The sequence below is a fragment of the Enhydra lutris genome, unplaced genomic scaffold (genome assembly GCF_002288905.1).
Source record: "Enhydra lutris kenyoni isolate GAN:26980312 unplaced genomic scaffold, ASM228890v2 scaffoldscaffold55, whole genome shotgun sequence".
In the NCBI taxonomy this organism is placed as follows: domain Eukaryota; kingdom Metazoa; phylum Chordata; class Mammalia; order Carnivora; family Mustelidae; genus Enhydra; species Enhydra lutris.
Window position 1 is genome coordinate 8,376,167 of NW_019154139.1, and position 24,523 is coordinate 8,400,689.

The following is a 24,523-nucleotide window of genomic DNA, read 5'->3' on the forward strand; positions in this document are numbered from 1 at the left end:
TCAAAATCTGTGTATATCTCACAAAAGAAAATCAGAGATCCATCATGAATTTCCAATCTCCCCAAAGACTGTTTAAACATGAAAAGACCTTTAATTCTACAAGTTGTAATGTCACCACTTCCCCTGCCTTACTAATCAAACTGTCACTCTAAGGTGACATGGTTTGGCTCTAATTTTTCCAAGATCGTGGTAGCTGGTAGCTTACCTACTGATCATTCTCAAGAACATGGGAAACATCTGTTTCACTGAGAAAATTCTGCTAAGATCATTCTCACACTTTACTATAAAAGTAATGACCTTGTTATCAGATGTGAATTATTCATGGTTGGGTCCTCAGATGGTGGGATTTCTGGTAGCTGCAGTCCTTGTCAGAATCCATGTTTTAAAAAGTCCAAAACTGCTTTACATTCCAACCCCTCTTTTGGTAAGAAATATTAGAAGGAATTTGCCTTTTTTCGTTTTTGTAAAATCAGGCTCTATTTGCGCATTCCCAGTGGACAGGTGCCACCCCCTGCCCACTGCCCAGAGGTTTTAAGTTTGCTTTATCAAGTGTCTCTAAAGCCGTATCAAGCCCTGTGATACATCTGATACGGTTAACAGTACAGATGAGTCAATAGCGGTCTATCCGAAACACCTTCTTTCTGTTTAAATATGGAGCCTTGGCACTGCCGCTTGTTTTCTTGGCTTGGGTAACATGGCTAGTGGCAATCATACATAGTTTTTTAAGACTGTATTTAGAAATTAGGAAAATGGTCATCCAATGCTTATATGTTCATGGCAGCTTATCTGGTTATTTCTAGAGCTTCACTGCTGAATACAAGGCTTTTATGCTGACCTGAGTCCTAGTATTTAATGGTGATCGCTGCCTCAGCTGTAGTGTTTAACATAGAAAGGCATATAAATTATAAACCAAGTTACCAAGCTGACGGTAATCTATGATTTGGAAATAAAAATCTTCCATTTTAATTTTTAATTATGAATTATGAACTATATTAAGGCTGAATGAAAATGGTATAAAAGAACCACGACACACGTACCCACTGGATTCATAATGGACTTTGCAGCATTCCATTTTTAGGATAAAAAAAAAAAACCCCAAAGAGGAATGACCTTTTCTTCAAGCCCAGTGCCAGCTACTTTGGCTGGTCTATTATATTAAAAATTACAGGGGCGCCTGGGTGGCTCAGTGGGTTGGGCCTCTGCCTTCAGCTCAGGTCATGCTCTCAGGGTCCTAGGATTGAGCCCCGCATCGGGCTCTCTGCTCTGCAGGGAGCCTGCTTACCCCCACCCTCTCTGCATGCCTCTCTGCCTACTTGTGATCCCTCTCTCTCTCTCTCTCTGTGTTAAATAAATAAATAAAATCGTAAAAAATGATAATAAAATAAAATAAAAATTATATACTAATGGCTCTTGATAAACACATGATCCTGTAGGCATGTTTGTAATCATCATTAATCAAGAGTTTAGGACTATTTTATATTTTCTATACTTCACTCCAAAAAGAGAGCTGCCCCAAACCACTGATATAATTATTTCTTGTTTGTTTATATGAGCAAAATATGTCTATGTCCTCTGTGGAAGCATTAAGAAAAACACTAGAAATATAAAAAAAGAAAACAAGAAATTACCCATAACTCCCAAACCAGAATAACCAACTGAACACGAGGATATCATATGATCCATTTTTAAAATGTGCTAACAGCAATAATTAAAGTGTATGAAAGACCTGTGTGCAACTGAGGACTACGGTGTGAGAGGTGTTCTATAATATCCTTTCACTTGTATGTGAAAATCAGTATGTGGAAACAGAATGGATACAATTAAAAATTAAATGTCCTTCCATGACATCCTGAGGTGAGAGTCACTGTGACAGTAAGTGGTCACAGAACAGTGGCTAGGAAAATATCACTGGAGTCACTGTCACAGAATTGTCTCCAAATTTCTGGTTTTCTCCCTGAGAACTACCCTCGAGCTGCTGTGGGGTGACAGAGGCCCGTGGCACTGTGTCAGACCCACGGAGGGGAGGGGGCCCCAGGGGCCTACCCTGCCAGTCTCACTCTTGGTGCTTGTCTCCCCTCCGCCCCCTCGGGAGGGCTGAGGCCCACCCCTAGCAAATAGGCCAATATGAGCAATGTCCAGTCTTCCCAAAACTTCATTCTCTCCTATCAAATTACCTCTCTCGGGGTAATTATCGTATTTTACCCTTAAAGACACTAGAATTTAAGATGTTGTAACATTCCAGTATTTACTCTTACTAGTTTTGCTGCTATTTTCTAAGTAGAAGTTTTACTAACGTGAAAGGACTTCAAAAATATCACTTGCCGGGGTACCTGGGTGGCTCAGTGGGTTGGGGCCTCTGCCTTCGGCTCGGGTCATGATCCCGGAGTCCTGGGATCAGGCCCCGCATCGGGCTCTCGGCTCGGCAGGGAGCCTGCTTCCTCCTCTCTCTCTGCCTGCCTCTCTGCCTACTTGTGATCTCTGTCTGTCAAATAAATAAATAAATAAATAAAATCTTAAAAAAACAAAACAAAACAAAACAAAACAACCACTTGCCATTCAATCCAAGGTTAAGAATTGCAAATTTGTTGCTAAGTTAGATAACATAAGATACCTACATAGCCTCTTTAACATTTTCCTCAACTAGTTCTTAGGAACTTAGCTTAACTTGGAACTCACTTAACTTCTTAAATGTGAACTTAGGACCAAAAATGAGAAGACAAAAGAAACAGATTTAAATAAAATCCATGTTGAGAAAGTATGAGGAGAGATGGGTTCTGCGGACTAAGAGATCTAAAGCCTATACTTAGTATCATTCTGTGCATTCAGTAATCAACAAATTTCCCAAGACAGACAAATGATGCAATGAACTGCAGACCAGGGCCAAGGCGAGGCCACAGCCAAGCAGTTGTAAATTTGAGAGGCCTCCTTACTTGTCTAGCAGCGAAGTTTTGGGGGTTGAGCCCTGTGCCGATTGCTCCAAGGCTGACGTTGGGTAGTGTGGAACCAGAGGGAGACAGCTTGTAGCTGGGAGAAGGGGAGAAGGGAGAGCAGGGAGCCTCATCCCCAAGGCACCCATCTTGATTGGAGAAAGGCAAAGTCAGCTGAAAAGTAGTAGGAGTTAGCCAATCACAATGAGTGTTGGTTAGTGAAGCAACAGAATGCAAGAAGGGACAAGAGAGAAACACTAGGAACAAACAGAGTTAGAGTGTATTAGCAATAAACGAGGATGGAATTTGGATTTGATAAGAGTCATTATACTTGGCCCAAAAGACACCATCTATCATCTCTGATACGGATTTTTTTTTTCTTATCCTCTAAATCAGTAACACATTCTGTCCATTGCCCTAGGATAAAAACTGCCAGATACTTTACTTTTATGTTTCTAATACTGATTACTCTACGTGGCTGCTGAAAGAGAAGCCAGAGTCATCTTCCTGTGAACCTGTTGCTGCCTGGAACAGCAGCATCAGCGTAAAACTTCTGGTTTTCATTGCTTTCCGCAGAGCCCGGGCCATGGCAAAGCAGTATTCTCAACCAAGGAATTACTTCCTCCATTAGGAATGATAAAAATCAAAATAAATAGGTATAAACGACTTCTTTAAATAAGGTAGTTGAAAATTTGGACAGTATACCACTGTAACTAAAAACAGGTCACTAGGGACATGGAGAAAGAACAAAGGAACTCTCTTAGAAATAACAAAAGAGAAAGTTCTGAGGCTGGAAGGCAAGGCCTTAGGAGATAGGGATTGTTTGCACAAGATCCCAAATTTAATTTCTCATTGTACAGCAGCAGAGAAAAGAATTCAGAATAAATTTGTCTCTCAAATTTCTTCTACATGTTTTGAGTGTGCATTTCCCATACTGTAAAAAGTCAGACCATTCATCCCCCCACCCCTTCCAAACTTCATAAAATTTCTAAAGACTCAGACCTTCTTCACATACTAAAGACAGATGGTTCTGGCTTCTGCCTAATCACCTGTTGACATCGACTGTTTTTATGTCACCACTTAAATGCAGGTGATGTTTGCGTTTTGCTCATTAATTAATTCAGTAATTCTATGCTTCCTCCTGGAACTGATTATCAAAAGAACAAATGGGAACCCAAGTGGTTTACATGAATTATTGTCTGAAACAAAGGATTTGACTCACCTTCTCGAAATAAGGCCCACTATCTGTGGTTCCCATGTCTTTGGAATTAGGTGGACGGAACCCAGATCGATCCTTCCTCATGATATCATTAAAATCCCCGAGATTCATCGCTCGCTTGTCCACGTCAAATTTTTTATCTGGAAGGCTCCCTGAAAAAGAGCACAGAAGAAGTGAAAATTTCAAGAACCAAAGTCTCCCTCACGACAAGGAGTTACCAGCCCCACTCTTGTCCCTTAGGTGCTGGGTGTAGCCCACAAGGGATCTCACTGGCTCAGGCTGCTGGGGAGCCCTCCTTCAAGCCACGTGGGCCCTTTTGTTCCTTTTTAAAAAACCCATATCAGTTGTAGCTTGTTTTCAATGGAGGATTGAGAGAGAGACTCAGACACGACCCGGTAAAAACCTGACTAAAAAAATATTCCCACCAGTTATTGACATGTTTGGTGAATATCACTTGCTCATAGATTCAATTGTCCTGGGGGAGAAAATTTGTCTCTTGCCCTTTTAGCATCTGCTAGATAAATGGGTGGGGCTGTGAAACAGTTATTGGGAATAAAAAGGCCTAAGAGGCACAGCTGTTACTCTAGAATTTAGAAATCAGAGTTGAACACATTAAGTACCATGGTTATTCCTCATTTTCTTCGCCGCTCTGGAAATTTGCTATCATATACTGACATGATCAGTGCTCCTGGAAGCCTGCTTTTTTGTTATTCTTAGATTTTAAAATATCATAGATCAAAGACTATCTCCCTTATGACCCAGGACTGTCTTTCTTCCTGGTTTGATTCTTTTTAGTTCCTCAAGGTGAGCAACAGGGTCATGGGGACGACCCCACAGATGAAGGGCAGATGCCGCATCTGGCCCACTTGCAGCGGGCGAGCTCGTCAATAATGCAACATCCCAGGGCAGACGGGACTGGCAAGCTGAGAGCAGAGGCTGTCAGGGCCACAGGATACTTTGTTCGGCCACACACCGCTTTTTTTTTTTTTTTTTTTTTTTAAGATTTTATTTATTTATTTGACAGAGAAAGAGATCACAAGTAGGCAGAGAGGCAGGCGGTGGGGGGTGGGTGGGGAGGGAGAAGCAGGCTTCCCACTGAGGAAGGAGCCCAATGTGGGGCTTGATCCCAGGACCCTGAGATCATGACCTGGGCCACAGACAGAGGCTTAACCCACTGGGACACCCAGGCACCTCCACACACCGCAGTTCTTAAAATCTGAATTAGCTTCCAGTATTTAAGTATCGGGTTGTCCATGTATGTATTTCTGGCCTTGCTTGTAAACTGAAAGCTCTGACAAAGCTGAGTCCTAGATCCTGTAAATGGGTACATATGCCCCCAGAGTAACCAGTGGCCTCCCAACTCCCACTTTCTCATACCTGGCACACACCATTCATTTACAGGACTTTCCTGGATCCTGCAGCTGTTTGAGTTTTCAACCCCCACCTAGTGTGTAGGACAGTCCTTCACGTCTGCTGAATAGCACCCACCCCAACTCAAACTGAGCAGGGATCCAACGCGGCATCATTAACAACAATACATTCCATTCTTACTTGTGGAGTGATACACACCTACAGACAAATCCATTTTGCTGCCTGGATTATCTTCAGTTTGACTCTGAAAAAGAAGCAACAGGGAGGGAGGATTAAAGGTTTGAATTCAATGTCTGGATCAGAGAAAAAAAAATGGCATTATTTACATGAGAGCTGTGGCGTCTGACGGGCACCATACAAGATCCTTTGATGTGAACCTTACACAGGGATGAAGACAAGATCATTCGGGATAGGACTAATTTGATTGCCATTGGTGTCTATACTCCCAAATTCAATTTTCACACAGAATTAGCTTTAGTAATTCTATGGACACAGCAATAGCTAAACAGCCACTTAGAGAAAGAAAACCCTGTCCTCAAGCTCCAGTCGGCTCAGGATCAAATTCCAGGAGTGTCAGCCAAATGATGACAACTTCTTCTCGTGACTCGTCAAGTCATCAATCTGGAAATGTGCAGCCAAGTCAAGCTATTTGTCTTTTGGCAAAACCAGGGACGGGGTGTCCCCATGATGCTCCCAAGAGATAAGGGAAAGGAAAAAAAAAAAAGACGTCCTCCAAGAATTCCCTATATAATTAATTACAAATACTTTCTCTCGTTATTTTGCTATTGCTGCCGTTTTAAAAACTGTAATATTAAAACCGGTACAGTAGTAGTCAGGGAAAATTATACAAGTTTTAAGGCTTGGCTCTTTCTTCCTCTAGCCACCTAAGGAAAAGGTTACAAGGACTACAAACTCAAAAGCCATAACCATTAAATACTGGAGTAGTTCACTAAGAATAAAAGAATAGAAGACAAATATTGCTTAAATCAGAAACACTGTTTAACCAGTTTCTAACTCTGTAATGTTGTACTCTATGTGGCAGCGGTTTTAACATCTGTACTAAAAGTAAAAGCTGGGCTGTGTTACACATATAAGAAAACGAAACTTACCAGCAATCCCATATTTGAAAACTGTTTGGCAAGAGGATTCATCCATGAATCATTGTTTCCTCCTTTCAGTGAGCACTACAGAAATGAAATATGTAACCTCAGAACCAAATTATTTTATCTCACTTCATATCTGAGTTGCATTTAAGTACTGACTGAAAATGCAGAACCAACAGTTTACCTTTTTGAGCCCAAATTTCCCTCTTTTAACTATGGTTATTTTGATATTTAATCTATTAGGATGAAAGATTAATAAGCTTTAGTTCTGTGTTTTCATTTTTCTTTTGTCACACTGAATTAGAATTAACTGGAAAAAATACAGTCGGCTTCCCCCACTTCCCCTAGGGGGAATGGCAGAGGGAGAGGGAGAAGCAGACTCCACACTACTCAGGGAGCCTGATGCGGGACTAGATCCCAGGACCCTGGGATCATGAACTGAGCTGAAGGCAGATGCTTAACTGACTGAGCCACCCGAGCCACCCAGGCGTCCAGGTCTGCTGGTGTTTTTACCTTACAAATAGAAAAAGGTCAATATCAGATCTTCTAAAACACAATGTTTGCATCCTAGTACTTTCCCCTTTACTATCTCCTTGTAACCCAGTTTGTAGTAGAAGAAAGAGTTCGATGCTAGTGCCTGTTATTTGGAAAATAAATAGGCACTAACCTATTAAAATGGGCTATTTAAGCTGGTCATTAGTTTTTGTGTGGAAACAATGAGGACTCATCCATGTACCCTTCATCTGCTTGTTTAACAGTATAAACGACCGGGGTCCCCAGTGGGAAAGAGGCCTAGCGGAAGACCTCACTGATCTTACTGTAAAGTAAGGCAGATGCTGAGTTTTTGTTTCTTTCTTTCTTTTTTTTTACTTAATTATTTGAGACAGAGCGAGCATGAGCTCGAGTAGAGGGTAGGGGCAGAGGGAAAGGGAGAAGCAGACTCCCCGCTGAGCAGGGAGCCTGATGTGGGACTCGATCCCATGACCCTGAGATCATGACCTGAGTGAAGGCAGACACCTAACCGACTGAGCCACCCAGGTGCCCCTGAGTTTTTGTTTCTCAAGGGACCTGTTTTCTTCCTTAAACAGGACACCCAGCATCAGCTCCCCCTTTACTTCTACGGAGGAGGCAGGTGGAACTGTGATGAGGACTTGGGGGGGACACGGGGTGATGGGGCTTTGTGCACTTGCACAATCTACCGATAAAAACTCTGCGTTTTGATGATATTTGTTATATCAGTTTTATTATTCTTGAAAGTGAGTAAGTTTATTTCAGTTCAGTTACGGGTTTTAAGGTCAAGAAAGCCCTCGCTGAGGGAGGGGAGAACTAACTGATAGTTTTTGTTTAACGCAAACAGTTTCGGTTTTGCGGATGAAAAGAGTTTTGTGGGGAGATGTGGTGACGGTTGCACAATAGTGTGAATGCACTCAACACTAATGAACTGTCTGTGCAACTAAAAATGGCTAAAATGGTAAATCTTACGTTATCTGCCTTCGATCACAGTTAAAAAAAAAGGCTCCTGGATACAAAAGGTCAGAATTGTCAGCCACGGGGCAGATACACTGAAGTACCGCTGAGCCGGATCAGTTACGTCTCAGGGCCACCCAGTGGCCGGCACCTTTCCCTTGCTCCCTTCCGGTCAATCAGCAGTCTCCCTCGACTGTCTTTTCAATCCAATTCATTGGGAATTCGTAAATGACAAAAACAAAGCCACAGCAAGCCAGACAATATGAGAGTACAAAGATGCTGACCGGTTTATCTGAATAATTCCTTCTGTGACTAGGGCGAGTGAACAGAAGTCCTTAGGAGGGAAACTGACTGGCTGCTTATCCAGGATGCCTCCAACAGGAACTATCTGTGTTCTCGGCTACTGAGCTACCCTATTCAGAACAAAATTGCATCCTGCAGTAAAGGGGATGAAGGCACAGCCAGCCCCCTTAGCCAACCAAAGACCTTCCAGGAGGGTACTTGGTGTTTGAAACCAGGACAATGTTCACTGAAATGTTTCACGGGGCAGCAAGGCTCCCATGTTGAAATTAAATATATGACTGCCCATTCCTTATGTCCATCAATTTACCTGCAGAAGGGAAAGAACGCCTCTGCTGAGAGAGTGGTTCAGGTTCAAAGACTTGTTCTAGATTGAAACCAAAGTTCTCATCAAATTATGCAAATCAAAGTAGAAACCGAGTTGCTCTAAGACAAGGAAAGTGACAACTTTATTCCCCCCCCCTTTTTTTTAGTTAAGTAGGCTCCATGGCAGCATTTAGCCCAATGTGGGACTTGAACCTATGACTCCGAGATCAAGATTTGAGCTGAAATCAAGTTGGATGCTTAGCCAACTGAACCACTCAAGCGCTCCAGAAAGCGACAACTTTAGAACACGACCAGGCATAGGATACAGATAATATCAGCCGGCTGATACAGCAGGGTCACGCACCGGCACTTCACTTTGTTGGATGGTTCTGGGTTTTGGAATTTCCCGAATCGGATAAAAACCAGTCATGCTGATCGCCACTGGAGAAGCTATCTTTCTTTGGTTTCTCTTCTATATATCATGAGGACTTACCCTAAAGACTTCCTTGGCTTTAGAATGCACAAGCATAAAACATTTATAAGGTATGCCTTGAAAACTTCCAAAGAGTTATCATCATATGGAAACTAAAAGTGAAAAAAATCTCCTTTTTGAAAAATTCCACTTTGTTTACAGCAACAGCTCTGTAGTTTGAGGTTTCAAGGTCATGGGGAAGGAAGATGAGGAATAAAGAGGAAGTAATTATTTGCTCTTAAGAAAATATTTTCCCCCTTACTTAGGACCTCAGGGATTCCTCCGTTAGAAAATTCTCAGTTCTGCCTTCTAAGAATGAAGAAACAAGCTCAAGCATTTGTAAATTGGGCTACCTTCATTTGCTTCTTTCCTCCTTGTCCCCAGCTTGCTGAGTTGTGGGAGGAAGCACTTCCCTGAGAGCCGGCGGTGTTCCAGACTCCTCCATCATCCTCCTCTTCCCAGCTGGGATGGCGAGTTCCCGTCACTGGACCGTCACTCTCCCCCCAGCCGTCTTGCATAGATTTGGAATCTTTAGGAAAAGAATAGATCAGTCGTATGCGATAGCTATATATGGCCATAACCACAACGATCAGTCCTTACGAGTGCAGCATCTGAGGACTTTGTCATCGCCTCTAATCCATCTCTACGCCAAGGCAAACAACCTAGCCCCTTCCGCATTCATATTACCTAGACAAAGGGTAGGTACAATTATAGCTTTAACTACAGACGATCCTGAAGAGAAGACATTTTTAAACTGAGAAGGTTTTGTGATGGAAGAAGGGTGATTCTAAGGTTGGGAAAGACACGGAGAAATCCCGACAGTACTGCTCAAGCATTTCCTTGTGCTGAGGGTCTGGTTCATGTCTTCCAACACCCATTTTGGATCTATTTCAAGTTTATAGCATGGTATTTCCCATGATGATACAACCAATTTTACAGTGAAAATCATGATGAAATCATCATCTTTATAAAGCTATTTCTACGAAGTGAAGGAGATTTGTAATTTTTAAAATGCAAATTACAGACACAAGAATCAATTTCTAGAAAATAGCTAAAATTATATTTCTTCATGTGGCACTATTAAGAGTCATACATATCATATGATAGAACTGACAACAGAATTTGTTATTCTAGTTCAAATTTTGAGCACTCAGTATGACCACACTTTTAAATCAAAAGATAATTCCTTAAGTCTGCAATATGGCAGAAAAGAGATGTTGGAATACTTTTAAAGAAAATGACAAACAAGTGAAAATGGGCACTTGAAATTGAATTTTTCAACATTCCATAGCATCGGTTTACAAAGTTTTACAAATTACTGTGCCTATACATTGCCAGCTGGATCAAGGATAGCTTAGACTTTCAATGATTATGATTAAGTGTGACATGCTTCGTATAAAAAACTCAAATCAAGAAATCTTTGTTGGATTCAAGAAACCTCAAATGTTCCTATGTGGGTGGAAGTATGAGAAGAGAGACAAAGGGACAAGGAAGAAACAGAAGGATAAAGTCACTGAGCGGCAGAGGCTGTGATCCACAGTAAAAGCCAGGAAAAGTCTTTTCAAATTATACTAACAAAGGGGCAGAGATGCAAAACAGAGATGGTGAGCAGTATTTACGTTACTGGCAAAAAAAGCACCACGGCGGCAACATTTCAAATCTGGCCAGATACTAAACCTAACTTAAAATAAAATCAACAAAATCAACTTATGTCTTCTAGACTGTAAACATGTTAACATACGCAAAGCTAAGTCACGGTCATTTGTGACTGATGGTTTATTAAAGGTCCACGGTCCTCAATCTCATTGAAACGACAGTTTAAACATCAGCCCACGCCTCACCAACACGTTTGGCCTCCAGATCAACGGAGACTCCCTCACAAATAAGGCTGTACACTTACTAGGTTTCATGGCATTTGGAGCGTTGGAGGGTGTGTTCCCCCAGCCTGTGGTCGATGCTCCCGTGTCATCCATTTCACCCCACCCAGGACTGCTTTCGTTTGGCTCACCCCAAGCTGAAGTACCATTATCTGGAGCAGGTGGTGTGCTTTTGCTCCAGACTGCAAAGAAAGAAAATGGGTCTCTAAGAAGGATCTGTTAAAGGAAACATCCTAATATCCAGGGAGCCAGGTAGCCAGGGCGGGGGAGGGGCGGCGACAGTGGGAGAAACAGGCACTCCTGGGTTCAGCCGGCAGAAATAGGAATGGCTTCCACCCTCATGGAGGCAACGGGCATTGTCACTTTAACTTCTGGCCCAGTACTTCCTCTGCCGGGAAATTATACGATAGATACACTTGTAAAGTACATAAACCTACAGGTACAACAATGCTCACTGGATCACTGCTGGAAACCATCTGGAAGCGACCTAAGTATCTATCAAAGAGGGACTGGTTAGGCCAATTGTGTCACCCATGAAATAAACACTGTACACGAAGCAAATAAAAGACAAAAATGTATGTGCTAACATGGAAAGTTTTAAAGTATGATGAAAAAAGCAAGGTGAAGAACAGTGTATACAGTACAATCCCTTCTGTGTAAAAGCTGTAAAGGATAGATAGATTTCGCTACAGGTATGAACAAAATTTTTGAATGAGACACAAAACTCTTAAGTCATTACCTGTGGGAAGAGACCCTGGGGGCTAAGATTCTTTTAGTTACTACATTTCGCTTTTCTATATAGTTTAAAGGTTTTTTACTATATGGATAATAAATTTTTTTCATGTTAGCAGGTCTTATGCTGGACAGGGAATTAATACGCGATCTTTATTTCCTGCTTCATTCTTTTTCAATATTTGAGGGGGGGGAAGAGAACGAGTTAAAAGCAATCATTTTCTAAATGGCCATAAATACATTCACTGAACACTATGCTTACACGAGGAGTGGAAAACTAAGTATTAATTCTACCTAGAAAAACAAAAACAAAAACCCCACCTGAAGAGTGCATCCCCTTAATTTGTTGAATTACATGCTTTACGGGGACATTCAAGTTGACAATGCCAAAGATGGCATTACTAGCACTACTTTTAATTTACCAGGTATGGCCATGGTTTCTATTCAAACAGAGGAAGAAGAAAGTTTAATTCTGGGCAAATGAATATCATGAGAGAGCAACTTCTTATGTGAAGTATTCCACTTCCAGAGGTGATCTTTAGAAGTCATCTGGGAAGTGACTGAAACCTTCCAGATCCTGCTGTGCTACAGCATTCCAACGGCCCCTTCCAGAACAACACAAAATACTTCCCTTCGCTGGGGAAGGAGAAACACAGAGGATATGTGCACGGGTAGAAACTGAATGGAAATCAGGTCTATTTCTGCTACTATTTTAATTCTTCATTTTTAAAATCTGGAGCATAGTTTGTTTAGCAAGATACATTTTTCGGATTCTGTAAGACCAATACAATTACCAAAAAAAAACAAAAAAAAACCAAAAAAAAACACCCCAAAAAACCCCTTTGGAAGACTAACACAGGGATGGCCATCTTTATCCTTTTGCCAAGAAAGAACATTAAAATGTACCACCAGCATCTGTTATCACTATCATTTTATAAAAAGAGAGCGTCTGTTAACAGTAGAGTAGGGTTAATGTAGAAAGATTTCCAGAACAAAACCAACTTGAATAAATGCAGAATAAATGAATAAATACCAACGCCCCGGTTTAGGATTTTTCCTTATTGAACCCGCAAGAAGCAGCCACTGCCTACCTGATGCTGATTTACTGGTCATCGGGGTAGGCAGGTTTGGTTCTCGAGGTGCTGGGCCCCCTTGGGAATTCTTATCCCACAGATTCACATTCTTGTAGTTATAACTGTTAGGGTCTCCCCATGCTGAAGTGCCATCATCGATGTCCATTTTCCGACTAATTGACTGTGGGGATGGCTCTTCCCAACCACTGGGTTCCTCATCCTTAGGGGTTACTGGCTGTGGCCCGCTGCTCCAGTTGGAACTGGAAGGTCGACCATTGCCTGGAGGTGGTGGGGGTGGGCCTCCCCATGAACCGGAAGCCTCTGGTTGTGGTGGCGGTGGCTGCTGTGGCGGCTGCTGCTGTTGGTGCTGTTTATTCCAGGAACTGGGCTGCCTGCCAGTCTCAGTCCATGCTGGAGACCTTTTGCAATCTTCCCACCCGCCTTTGGAAGCTAGGCTTGCATTCCCACTGTTCCCCCAAGTTCCAATTTCATTCTGCCCTCCTTCACCCCACCCAGACACAGGTTTACTTGCAGAACTTTCCCAACTGCTGTTTTTCGCTTGATCAACTTCCTCTCCCCAACCATTCTTCCCGGAAGTCCATCCTTGATTGGGCTGGCGCCCTCCTCCCCACCCCTGATCCTTGCTGGAGTTCTCGTTCCAAGAGGAAGATGTCTTTTCATCCGGTCGTCCGCCTCCCCAGTTGGAAGAGTTGTTGTTCTTGTAGTCATTCCAGCCTCCTGTGTTCTTGGGGTCTTTCCACTCTGTAGAGGCTGAGAGCTCCCCCCATCCAGACTTCATTTGATTGCTTTGGCTGGGTGCGTCTCCCCAGCCCCCTGAGTTCTTGGTCTGTGTGGCAGCGCTCTCCCACCCCTCAGTTCCTTTGTCAGACTTCCCCTCAGGCCTTGGCACCTCTTCAATATCCCACACTGTGTCCTGCTTAATTTGAGTTTGGCCCCAGCCAGTGTTTGAGAGCACCCTGGGGTCCAAATCAGTTCGGCTCAAAAGAGTCTGTAAGACAGCCTGACAATCAGGATGTGTGGGCCGGTATGACCGACGGCCAGAATTATGACTGTCACTACTTCCTGCTTTGTGGTTGCTTCCAGTGCTTTGACCTCCAACTTCACTTCCTGTGGAGCTGGAAGATCTTCCCCAACAGGGAGCCTGGGCATTGCCTTGGTTTTCAGGGAGGGGGTGGCCCTTTTGATTGTCCCATGCTCCAGTGCTAGAATTTGGTTGGTTTGGACCACTCCATTCTCCAATTTTCAACTCATCAGACCCAGTCGGCTGTTTCCATTCTCCCTGAGAGACCCCAGATGTCATTTTGTTCCCTTCACCCCATTTGTTGTCGTTAGAGTCCTGAGGGCCAAAGTTCCAGGACCCACCCGTAGACCTGTTATTGTTGTCCCAAGAGTCATTTTTTGACCCAGATGATTTCTGAACAGAAGCTCCTTTCCAGGAGTCCTCTCTATCCTTTCCATTGTTCCCATTGTTTCCAGAATTGCTTTGTCCAGAGGCTGTGTCAGTTCCAGAAGGCCCCCTAGCTGCACCCCAAGATCCAACACTCCCAGTCTTTCGATCTCCAGTGCTTTGTGAAGGGGCATCAGTGCTCCTGGAGGCGTTCCCCAAGCCCATTCCAAAGGGCATTCCCTTATTCTCCATGGGGTTTGGTGAACTTAAGTTCAAGGAGTTAGTGTTTCCATTTTTTGGTCCATCAGTGTTATGAATTTGAGCCTGTTCTCTGCCAGAGACAACAAAATTAACACCCGCATTTTCCATCTTTGACTGCTGTTCCCTGGATGCCTGACCTACTGTGCTAACCTGTGCACTGGAATTACTCGTATCCGTTTCCAATGCCCCTTTCCTAGAATTTCCTTCTTGGACCAGCGCTGGCCAGGCAGATGGGTTGCTATTTGGGTTAAAGTTGCTGAAGCCAGAGCCAGGTCCGACTCTATCCTGACCACTCACATTCCTCCAATTTCCTAGTCCATTGTTGCCCTCTGTAGTAGAGTTGGAAGATTGAACAGATTTAGTCTTAGGGTCAGATTTCCAGACCCCAAGATTACATTCGTTCCCAGAACTTGCAGACTGGCACTGGCTCCCTTTTCCTTTGTTACCAGTGGTGCTTCCTGGCAGAGTGCTCTTCTCAGAGCCAGGGTTCGAGGCACTGTTGTTATCGGTGGTGTTTTCGGAAGAAGACTCAGTGTCTTTGCTGGCAATACAAGGCCACTCTTCCATGTCAGACCCGTCTACAATCACCTTGTCCCGGATGTGAATTGGGTTGGGGGAGGCGCTGTTGTTGGAGGAGGCTCCCGGGCCCCAAGTGGAATTTGCATAATTTGAAGCAGCAGCACCTCCAAGGGTTGACTCTGGGAAAGAGATGATCTGATTAATCACAGCCACACATCACCTTTCCCCACAAACTAGTTTCTCTACCCAGTTGCCTGTCTTGGTTAACTGTGCCACACCTGTGCTAGTCATCTCTTCTCTCTCATTCTGCGGGGGTGGGGTATTGCTAAGTGTCACTCCACAACGTTTCTCAAAGCTGTCCCCTTGTCATCCCTATTGACAGAGAAGGGCCTTCTTGTATCATGACACAATGCAGTAACAAGCTGAAGCTGCTTTCTATTTCCAATCTACTCTAAGCACTCCTGGCTAGAGTAATCGCTCTGAAGCACCCCGTCAATTAGATCACTGCTGTATGGGAAGCTTCCACAAGTTTCTCCGTGCACAAGAACAAAGCTAAACTTGAGTCTGATCAAGACACTGCACAATCTGGGGCCAAATGACTTGTCTGGTCTAATCTTCCACTACTTTCTATGTGGATGCCTACATTCTGCACTCCTCGACAGTCCACGACTTGTGCCTTCTCACCCTGGCACTACTGGTTCCCCTGCTTGGATTCATATACTGAAGTTTATCCATCTTTCTGGGCCTAGTTCAAGTGCCATTTCCTCTATGAGGGTTTTTGGTTTGGTTTTTAGTTCATCACTTGAAAATAACCTTTTCCTGTCTAAAGCCATTTTGCTCAGTGCTGGGGTACTGTGTTCCTATCTACCTTCCCCCCCATTAACACAGAGACTCGCCCAGAAGCTCTCTCTCTTAGGCAGAGACCCTATCTTGCTAAGGTTTGAATTCCTCATAATGGCCAGTGCTTTGCTGCTCAGTAAGCATCTAATGAATGCTGAATGCCCACCCAGCCAGATGCTGGAGCAGACGAGCATGGATCACTTGTATGCCCAAGGAACTTAGTCTGACAAATTAGTCTGGCTCAGTACACATCTTGGTGTAATTTATCATATTTGGTGGGAAGAAAAATGACGTTTTTAACTCAGTAATTTCTTCTAAACTTGTTTTAGTTATTTTAACCAAGACGCTTTAAATCAATAGAAGACTGAAAAAATATTGCACAGAGCCATATTAAGTGTAGGAAAGTAGAGAATCTCCAACTCTTTTGAGATTTAGGGGGTCTCCTTGGTTTTAAGAATGCAAACGAGGGACTCATGTCTACATCCAGGCCTGGCTAGATCTGGCTGCAGAAACACCTGATATGACCGCCCTGCACAGACTTCCTTCTGCAACTGCTTATGAGGGGCCAAGAAGGAGGGGCCCTGAGGCTTTCCTCTTCGTGTTTTGGGCCTGGCCTGATGGCCACCACAGGAAAGTCTGCAGAGAGCCCGTGTAACTCTGAGGTTTCTTTCCATCTTTACTCTGCACAAGAGACAGTGACAGAATTTTCCAAGCCGATTCTATGTTCAAACTCAGAACCAGAATGAAGCATGCTTCAGTTAACAATGACCAATTCCTTGTTCTTGCCAAGGCCTGATGACGTTCAACCTCTGAATTTTAGTACAGCCTCAAAAAAACCTTGTAAGAGCTAAGAGGAAATCTGTTAATAAGCTTTAAAACAAAAGGTGGGGAGGTGATGTTTGGAGGTTCTCGGCTGTTAGCTGATTTAGTATTCACCTATTAAAAACTCTCAAAACTTGTAAAGCCCTTCTGCTAAAGGTGCCTTATATCTACGTGCAGTTTTTTTGTCTGTTTAAAATAGGCTCTATACCCAATGTGGAGCTCGAACTTATGACCCCAAGATCAAGAGGGGCACACTCTAACTGCGGCAGCAGGGCACCCCTACATACAGTTCTTAACAAAACTCAAAATCCTCTAAAGAAACAATTAATTTTAAAAATCCAATAAAAAACTACAGAATGGTATTATTTGATATCTCCTCCCACTGAGATTTTACAGAGTAACCTAAGAGATGATTCTCTCGTGGCCCCCGGTGTTCTGCGAGCATAAGCACAGGCAGGTAAGGTTCAGAACAAGCCTGTGCACCGGCCCCACCTCCAGTCGCACCCTGAGCACATACTTGTGCTGATGGCTGGAACTACGGATGCTCGGGTTTATAATGCGCTCGTCTGAGGAGGGAAAAAAGTCCCAAATGGTGATGATGAGCGACAGCCACATTCGCTCTGGTGCCAAGAGCACACGCTGGACGCTAAAACCCCGTTTCAGAAAGCGCTGGTGCGCATTTTATCCTGGGATCCTCGCCTATCTTCTGAGTGACCCCAAGAGTCTAGCTAAGGAAGGGTTTTCATGGACCCTATACCAGGCCATACAGAAGACGCGCTCACTAGCTTTAAAGCTGCCTCGGAATCCGTTCCCAGCGTGGAACCCTCACCTGGTGCAGTCCCACCGTCACCCTGCAGCAGCGTTCCTGTCACTTGTGCGTTGTTTGAGTTTGCTCCAGGTGCTGTGGAGGGAGGAGGCCCTGCCCCACCCCCGAGGAGCATGCAGGACGGTGGAGGGGGCTGCCCACGTTTTAGTAACACTTTGTGGTCCTGCTGGCAACGGAATCGCGGCGGCACCTCCCGAGGCATGTAGCGGGCGGCGCTTGGCGGTTGTCCGTTCGGCACTGCCACCCTTTTGGCATTGTTGCCACCATTGACTGGTGGCGATGGAGAGCTGCCAATTGGGCTGGCGGCCGTTGGTTGGCTTAAACTTGGTTTCGTCACTTCGGGCACTGAAAGAGAGAGATTGGGAAACCGTCTTTGAAAAAAAGATTGTTTTTAAGAAAGCTTACATGAGACCAATTCCCACAGGACAACCCTTCTTCCATCCTACTGTGGATGGACGTGGTCCTTCTAAACTTCCCTGCGTCTTCAGTTTACTAGAGGGACGGCAGAGGTGGGGAGGGATGGTGACAGGGGCCCAAAGACAGCGATGCCACAGAACTCCATTCCATCCATTAGGGGGGGTGAGAAGCAATCACCGTCTGCTCCCCTAAATCCCTGAAGGGCTGCCCAGCGAGTCTGAGGGTACATACAGGCACCAGGCAAAGCCGCTGGGAAAGGTTCAAGGCGCTCGACCAGAATGCCCTTGCCCTTTATCCACCTTCTTGAAAACCTACCTCAGAGAAACTTTTCTTGAAGTCCCTGGACTAGATGGGCAAAACACCTTTGTTTGTGCTCCTGGAACACGCTGTCCGTTTTTCTTCACCATGAATTTATCACATTATATTGAAATTCTCATTCACGAGCTCCTCACCCCCTCACCAGGCCAGGAAGCCCTCAAGGATGAGGACCCTCCTTTCATCTTTTCTCTTAGGGCCTAGCACAGAGTAGATCCCCACAGGAAACCTCAGATCCGGAGAGTCACAAAAATCAATGGATTTTGGTTTCTACAGCTACCTGAACTTGAACACTCTTGCTTCGCACTCTGTAAATAATTAGAAACATAAATTTTTTTGCTGGTGTCAAAAAAATTTTCTTAAGGGGATCTTGTATGTTTATTCCAACTCTTTATTTACAATAAAAATTTCAGGGGCACCTGGGTGGCTTAGTCGGTTAAGCAGCCGACTCCTGACTTCGGCTCAGGTAATCATCTTATTAGGGTCGTGAGATCAAGCCCCTCCCTGGGCTTGGCAATGGGACTGCCCAAGAGTACTTTTTCTCTCTCTCCCGCTCTGTCCCTCCTTTCTCTCTCTTCCGCTCCAAAAAAGAAAAAAAAAGTAAAATAAAATAAAAATTTCAAATAAAATTAAATAAAAATTCCAAAACGTAGGTATTTTTCCTACTTATTTTGAAGAATTTAATGTTTGGGGCGCCCGGGTGGCTCAGTTGTTGAGTGTCTACCTTCAGCTCAGGTCATGATCCCAGGGTCCTGGGATCAAGCCCCACATCGGGCTCCCTGCTCAGCGGGAAGCCTGCTTCTCCCTCTCCCACTCCCCCTGCTTGTCTCTCTTGCTGTCTCTCTCTCTGTGTCAAACAAATAAATAAAGTCTTTAAAAAAAAAAGAATTTAATGTTTTATCTTAGTTTTAAAAATGGCAAACAGGAAGTCTGGAACGTGCAGGGTGACTGAAAATATCCCCTTTGGTTTTCCCCTCAACCCTACAGAGAATGTTCTTCGGCACCTCTTTTGCTTCATGCTACCAACAGACTCCCCCCTCCTTCCAAGAAAATCTACCTGGCAAACAGAGGCTGGCAATGTTACAGAAACAACCACTGAGCCCGATAAGTCAGATGATTCTGAGGCCCAAATCCCTGACCTCCAGAGGCATGTTTGGGCCAGGTCTGTGGCTGTACTGCTCCGACTGCTGAAAGGATGCTGGGCCAGCATGCTGCTCGTTGAACTGGCTCCTTTATGGAGAGACAGATATCATCAGAAGTCAGGGGGCCCAATCTACTCCCACTGGACACTGGTGAGCACTGTGAGTAACGAAAACAAATAGGAGCCTGAAGTCACTTCAAGGCAACCCCTGGTCTAATCTTAGCCAATCATGAGGCAGTCCTGGGCCTCCCAGTAAGGAAGAGAGGTCAGAGAATCCATAACCTATGAACAGAATAAAGCTATTTCTTGAGAAAATAAGTTGGTCGTTGCCAGATATTATCAATATAGTAGGTTCTGCATGACCTCTAACAGCCAATAGATAAAAATAACTGATAAATGAATGAAGATGAATTATTCAGTGATTCATTTTCTATCTGTGCCTGTAAGATTCTCATAGCAGATGAGATTCTCCTAGCAGATGGCGTTCCCAATCCCCTCTCCTCTTATTATGAGAATAAACAAGAAGTTGGCAAGGGCTGGGAGGAGTCTTCCCAATTGTTGTTGTTGTTGTTAAGATATTTATTTATTCGACAAAGAGAGGGGGGCAGGGAGAGCACGCACACAAGCAGGGAGAGTGGTGGGCAGAGGGAGAAGCAGATTTCCCACTGAGCAGGGAGCCTGATGCAGCCTTGATCCCAGCGTCCTGGGATCATGACCTGAGCCCAAGGTAGACACTTAAATGACTGAGTCACCCAGGTCCCCATGAGTTGTGTCTTTAAAAAAAAAAACCCAAAAAAAAAAAACCAAAAACCAAAAACCTGAACATGAATATGAGGTCTAAACTCTTCCCACATTTAAGTTACTTGAGTACAAGTTTCCCCATACTTGGACTTTAACATTTATGTCCAAGTGTTTCCCAAATCACTACGTCCAACTCAGATCTCTTTCACCCTTCTTCCTTTTAGCCCTCCAAATTGTTCCCCAGCGCCCCATTATTTCTTAGCTCAAGGAATACAGTCATCACCTAACCATCTGCTCAAGTAGGAAACCTGGAAGGTGTCCTAGACTTTGTTCTTCCCCGCACATCATTATCTGATCATCATTACATTCCAATGAACCAAAGCATCTCTCCGATGCCTTCTTTCCTCCTCCACCACTGTTCCTAACCAGGTTCAAGTCCTCACTGCCTGCTCCCTGGACTATTCTATGCCCACCAGCTGAACCATATGTCATATACCAGCATTCTCTCACTCTCTAGAGGCAGTCAATTCCATCTCTGAACAAACGCTCCCACCCGTGTGAGAATACACAGGTGTTTCTACCAGGCGTGACGCATACTGCAATTAGCTTAGTTTGTAAATTAGCTACCTGGGGGGAACCCACCTCAAATCTTAATAAATGAGAGTAGACTCAAGGTTATCCCAACCACCAACACACATTTACTAAATATGCCTTCTGGGGTAGACTCAGAAGAGAGACTTGTGGCCAGTGTACCACAATGGTCCATCACCCCAAGTATGCGGATGGGAAGGTGCTGTCCCTCAGCTGTGTTCAAGGTGGGGTAAAAGTCATGACCTGCTGCTGTGCTGGACAGTATCTAAAAATTTCAACTTATATTGAGCTGGAAGCTTTTCCCTGTTGCTTTGACTCTCACCATCAGTACTTGGCTGTAAGAATAGGTTGCACTGAACAAAACACCTGACAGACATTTACCAAGAGACTATTAAGTGTCAGGCACCAGGACCCTTCAAATCTCTGAAGACCGTTACCTGAGCTTCCTCAGGCGGGAAGCCTTCCACTGAGGGTTAAGTATCTCCATGTGTATAACCCTTCCCAAGGGGACACAGGCTCAAATCATTGACCTATCTGGCCTAAACCCCACAGGCTCCAAACAAGTTGATTTCTGTCTCTTTACACAGTGTGGTGCCTGTTACAGGAATTGTAAATCCCTTCCTAGATACTGTATTTCTACGAACAGCACTTAAGGTCATGTCAGTCATCTTTTCTTCAAGATTTTATTTATTTTAGAGGGAGCTAGAGCGCACACACACAAGCGGGGGCAGGAGCAGAGGAAGAGGGAGAGAGAGAGAATCTCGCAAAGACTGCGCTGAGCACGGAGCGGGATACGGGACTGGGTCTCACGATCCTAAGACCACGACCTAAGTCAAGCCAAGAGACAGAGGCTTAACCGACTAAGCCACCCAGATGCCCCAGGTCATGTTAGTTTTTATAAATCAATCATTTCATACTGATAACTATACCATTAAGCCAACCATGACCCTAACATCTTTTTAACAAGGAAAAATTGCTATGTCCAAACTCCTCCATTGCACAGTCTTTCTAGTCCTGACCTTTTTTTAAGTAGGCTCCAGGCCCAGTATGGAGCCCAATGCAGGGTTTGAAGTAATGACCCTGAGATTCAGACCTGAGCTGAGATCAGGAGTCAGATGCTTAACTGACTAGCCACCCAGGCGCCCCTTTTAGTCCTAACCTTACCCTTCATCCCTGTTATATCTGGTCTATTACATCAATCCCACAGACCCTTTTGATTCTAAGTCCAATATCCAACGAAGTGGGACATCAGCTTCTACTTTAAGTGCTTGGTATTGTCTACTACTGGACAGCAAGGCCCTCCTCTAGGCCATGTCTTCACATAACCTCCACTTGAAATCTTAATTCTATTCTCCAGAATTTTCTTTTTATAAAATAATGGAAGATAAAGACAGAACATATAATGAATCTATTTTTTTTTCTGAAATATGGACAAATCTTACTTCAGTCCTCTGTACAACCAGAGACTTGGCACCAACAGTCTTTTTTCTCATAGGGTCTATTGGGAAAAGAGGGGCAGATTCAGTTATGGGGAGACTGCCTAAGAAAGGCACCATCTTTGGGAAGAGGAACAGGACCCAGAAACATCAGCTGAGGGAAGAGAAGAAAGGATTTAGAGTGTCCAGACAGGCTTTTGGGAACAAAGATAAAAATGTGGCTGTAAAGTGGGGTAAAAACCCAGAAAGATCAGGCCCAGTGCTAGGCCCTGTCTTCATATAACCTCCACTTGAACTCCTGTTGTATTCTCTCCAGAATTCTCATTTTTCCTCTCCCTCTACTTATGCACTAACATACCCCAGAGATAATTTTTATTTTTACTTCTATTTTCTCCCTGGTTCTACTAAATAAATTCCTTAGGAGATCTGAAACTGGCTTTCAGCTCACTTAGGGATCAACTTCTGATGGGGGATGGGGTAGAAAGAGTATGGAAACTGTGAGGCTATAATCCATTTTATGGCAGGTGAGAGAAAAATCCTAATTGGAAAGAAAATTCAATAGTAAGTAGGAAAGGAAGTTTTATTTTTTAGATTTTGGCAGAGGGAAGAGGAATGTGTTTCTGAGAACAGACCCAGCACATACACAAAAAAATCCAAGAATGCCTTAATGGATTTTCGATTTTCCAATAGAAACACCACTTACCATACAGAGCAGCTTGTTTCCATAGCTCAGTTAGTACTTGGCGTCATGAACATAAGAGTTGTGGCCAAGCCCAGGAACCTAACCACCATGTTTCAACAACCACAGAGCCTGGATTTTCCAGGAAAATGCCAATACTCTCATCTGTTGTCTTGATAATCATCAGAAAGTCCTATAAACATAAATACTATGTGCCCAAATCCTTTCCTAGATAGTATGTTGGTTTAGAAAATATGGACTCTGTACTACTCTCAATAACTCTATTTTTATGGTAAAGTATAATTTCTATTTCAAACATATAATTTATAAAGATACTTCCAAATAAAGCCCACTTCTGTGTTGGTACTGGCTAAAAGTACAAGAGGAAAACACTATTCTAACAAATTAAGACAATTATAACCACTAAATGTTCTTACCAGTTTATTTTATAAATCACTACAAGGCCCCAGACTACATTCTCCCTTGAAATGCATTTTGATTAGAAATAACATTACAGTAATGTCTAGTCATCTGAGAATTTGTTTTCCAGAACTAAGTTTCCTTAAAAACTAGCACCGGCTTGGGGCGCCTGGGTGGCTCAGTGGGTTGAAGCCTCTGCCTTCGGCTCAGGTCATGATCCCAGGGTCCTGGGATCGAGCCCCGCATTGGGCTCTCTGCTTGGCAGGGAGCCTGCTTCCTCCTCTCTCTCTGCCTGCCTCTCTGCCTACTTGTGATCTCTCTCTCTGTCAAATAAATAAATAAATAAAAATCTAAAAAAAAAAACCAAAAAAACAAAAAACTAGCACCGTCTTTATTAGTTTTCCATCACTATTGGACATGCTTTGGCCTAGCAGTCAACAAAAGAAAACAAAACCAAAAAGAAAACAATCATTAGAGGGCCTCCCATCACATCTTGGCCTATCCATTCATATCTTGGCCTATCCAGACCTTCCGATCACATCATGGCCTATCCATACCCGGACCTTCTTCCAAGTTATCACAGTCCTAATGTGATTCCTTCCATCCAAGGCAGTGGCTCTCAACCTGGGGCATGTACTGGGGTCACCTATAGAGCTTCTCAAAATACATCTGCTAGGTCTGTGGCCTGAGACCATGAAGGTTTAGGAGGAGGTCCATACTTGTGTATTTGGCAAGTCTATGCAAATGATGTCAATGCATATCCTAGCTGAGAACCACATATTTAAGTGGGCAAGGACAGGAGCCAGAACACTGGTCTCAACGAATGAGGTCTACCATTCTGCAGGGGAACCAACCAAAAGTGCAGCCATCATCAGACTGCATAATCCAACCTGCACCAGATTATGCACAAAACTGCATAATCCAAATTAACAGAAGAGAGAGAGATCTGAAAGCACATAGACCATTAGGTTGGGGATGGCCTGAAGAATATCTGCTTCTGTTTACGACACATCACTAGTCTGTAACAGAGTTAAAGTGTATTATTTTTTGAAAAAGCACATTCCGGGCTCTAGCTCAGAGGACCACCTGACCATCCCAGACACTGAACATGCCCTTTCAGACACAATGCATGGCATGCATCAAGATGTTTAGCAATCCTCTGCAGTTCCCATCTATAAATGAGCGGCTAGAGTTTTCTTTTCTTACTGTTTTGAAAAGGTTCAGTTCAAAATCATGACCCATATACTTTCAAAACAATCT

The 24,523-nt window shown here is 43.8% G+C and overlaps 1 protein-coding gene across 2 annotated transcripts in view; it reads right to left on the reverse strand.

The window, feature by feature from the left end:
* Positions 1 to 24,523, reverse strand: part of LOC111157487 (trinucleotide repeat containing 6B) — a 185,601-nt gene that overhangs the window by 34,033 nt on the left and 127,045 nt on the right. Inside the window, exons 6-13 of one of the 2 annotated variants that reach the window (XM_022518917.1) lie at positions 17,527 to 17,868; positions 12,866 to 15,214; positions 11,066 to 11,224; positions 9,519 to 9,694; positions 6,627 to 6,701; positions 5,716 to 5,761; positions 4,150 to 4,298; positions 2,931 to 3,101 (exon numbers count right to left, since the gene is read on the reverse strand). In XM_022518917.1, the coding sequence (XP_022374625.1) occupies positions 2,931 to 3,101; positions 4,150 to 4,298; positions 5,716 to 5,761; positions 6,627 to 6,701; positions 9,519 to 9,694; positions 11,066 to 11,224; positions 12,866 to 15,214; positions 17,527 to 17,868 (3,467 nt within the window). The remainder of the gene's footprint in view (positions 1 to 2,930; positions 3,102 to 4,149; positions 4,299 to 5,715; positions 5,762 to 6,626; positions 6,702 to 9,518; positions 9,695 to 11,065; positions 11,225 to 12,865; positions 15,215 to 17,526; positions 17,869 to 24,523) is intronic. The other variant, XM_022518918.1, reaches the window with a different exon arrangement.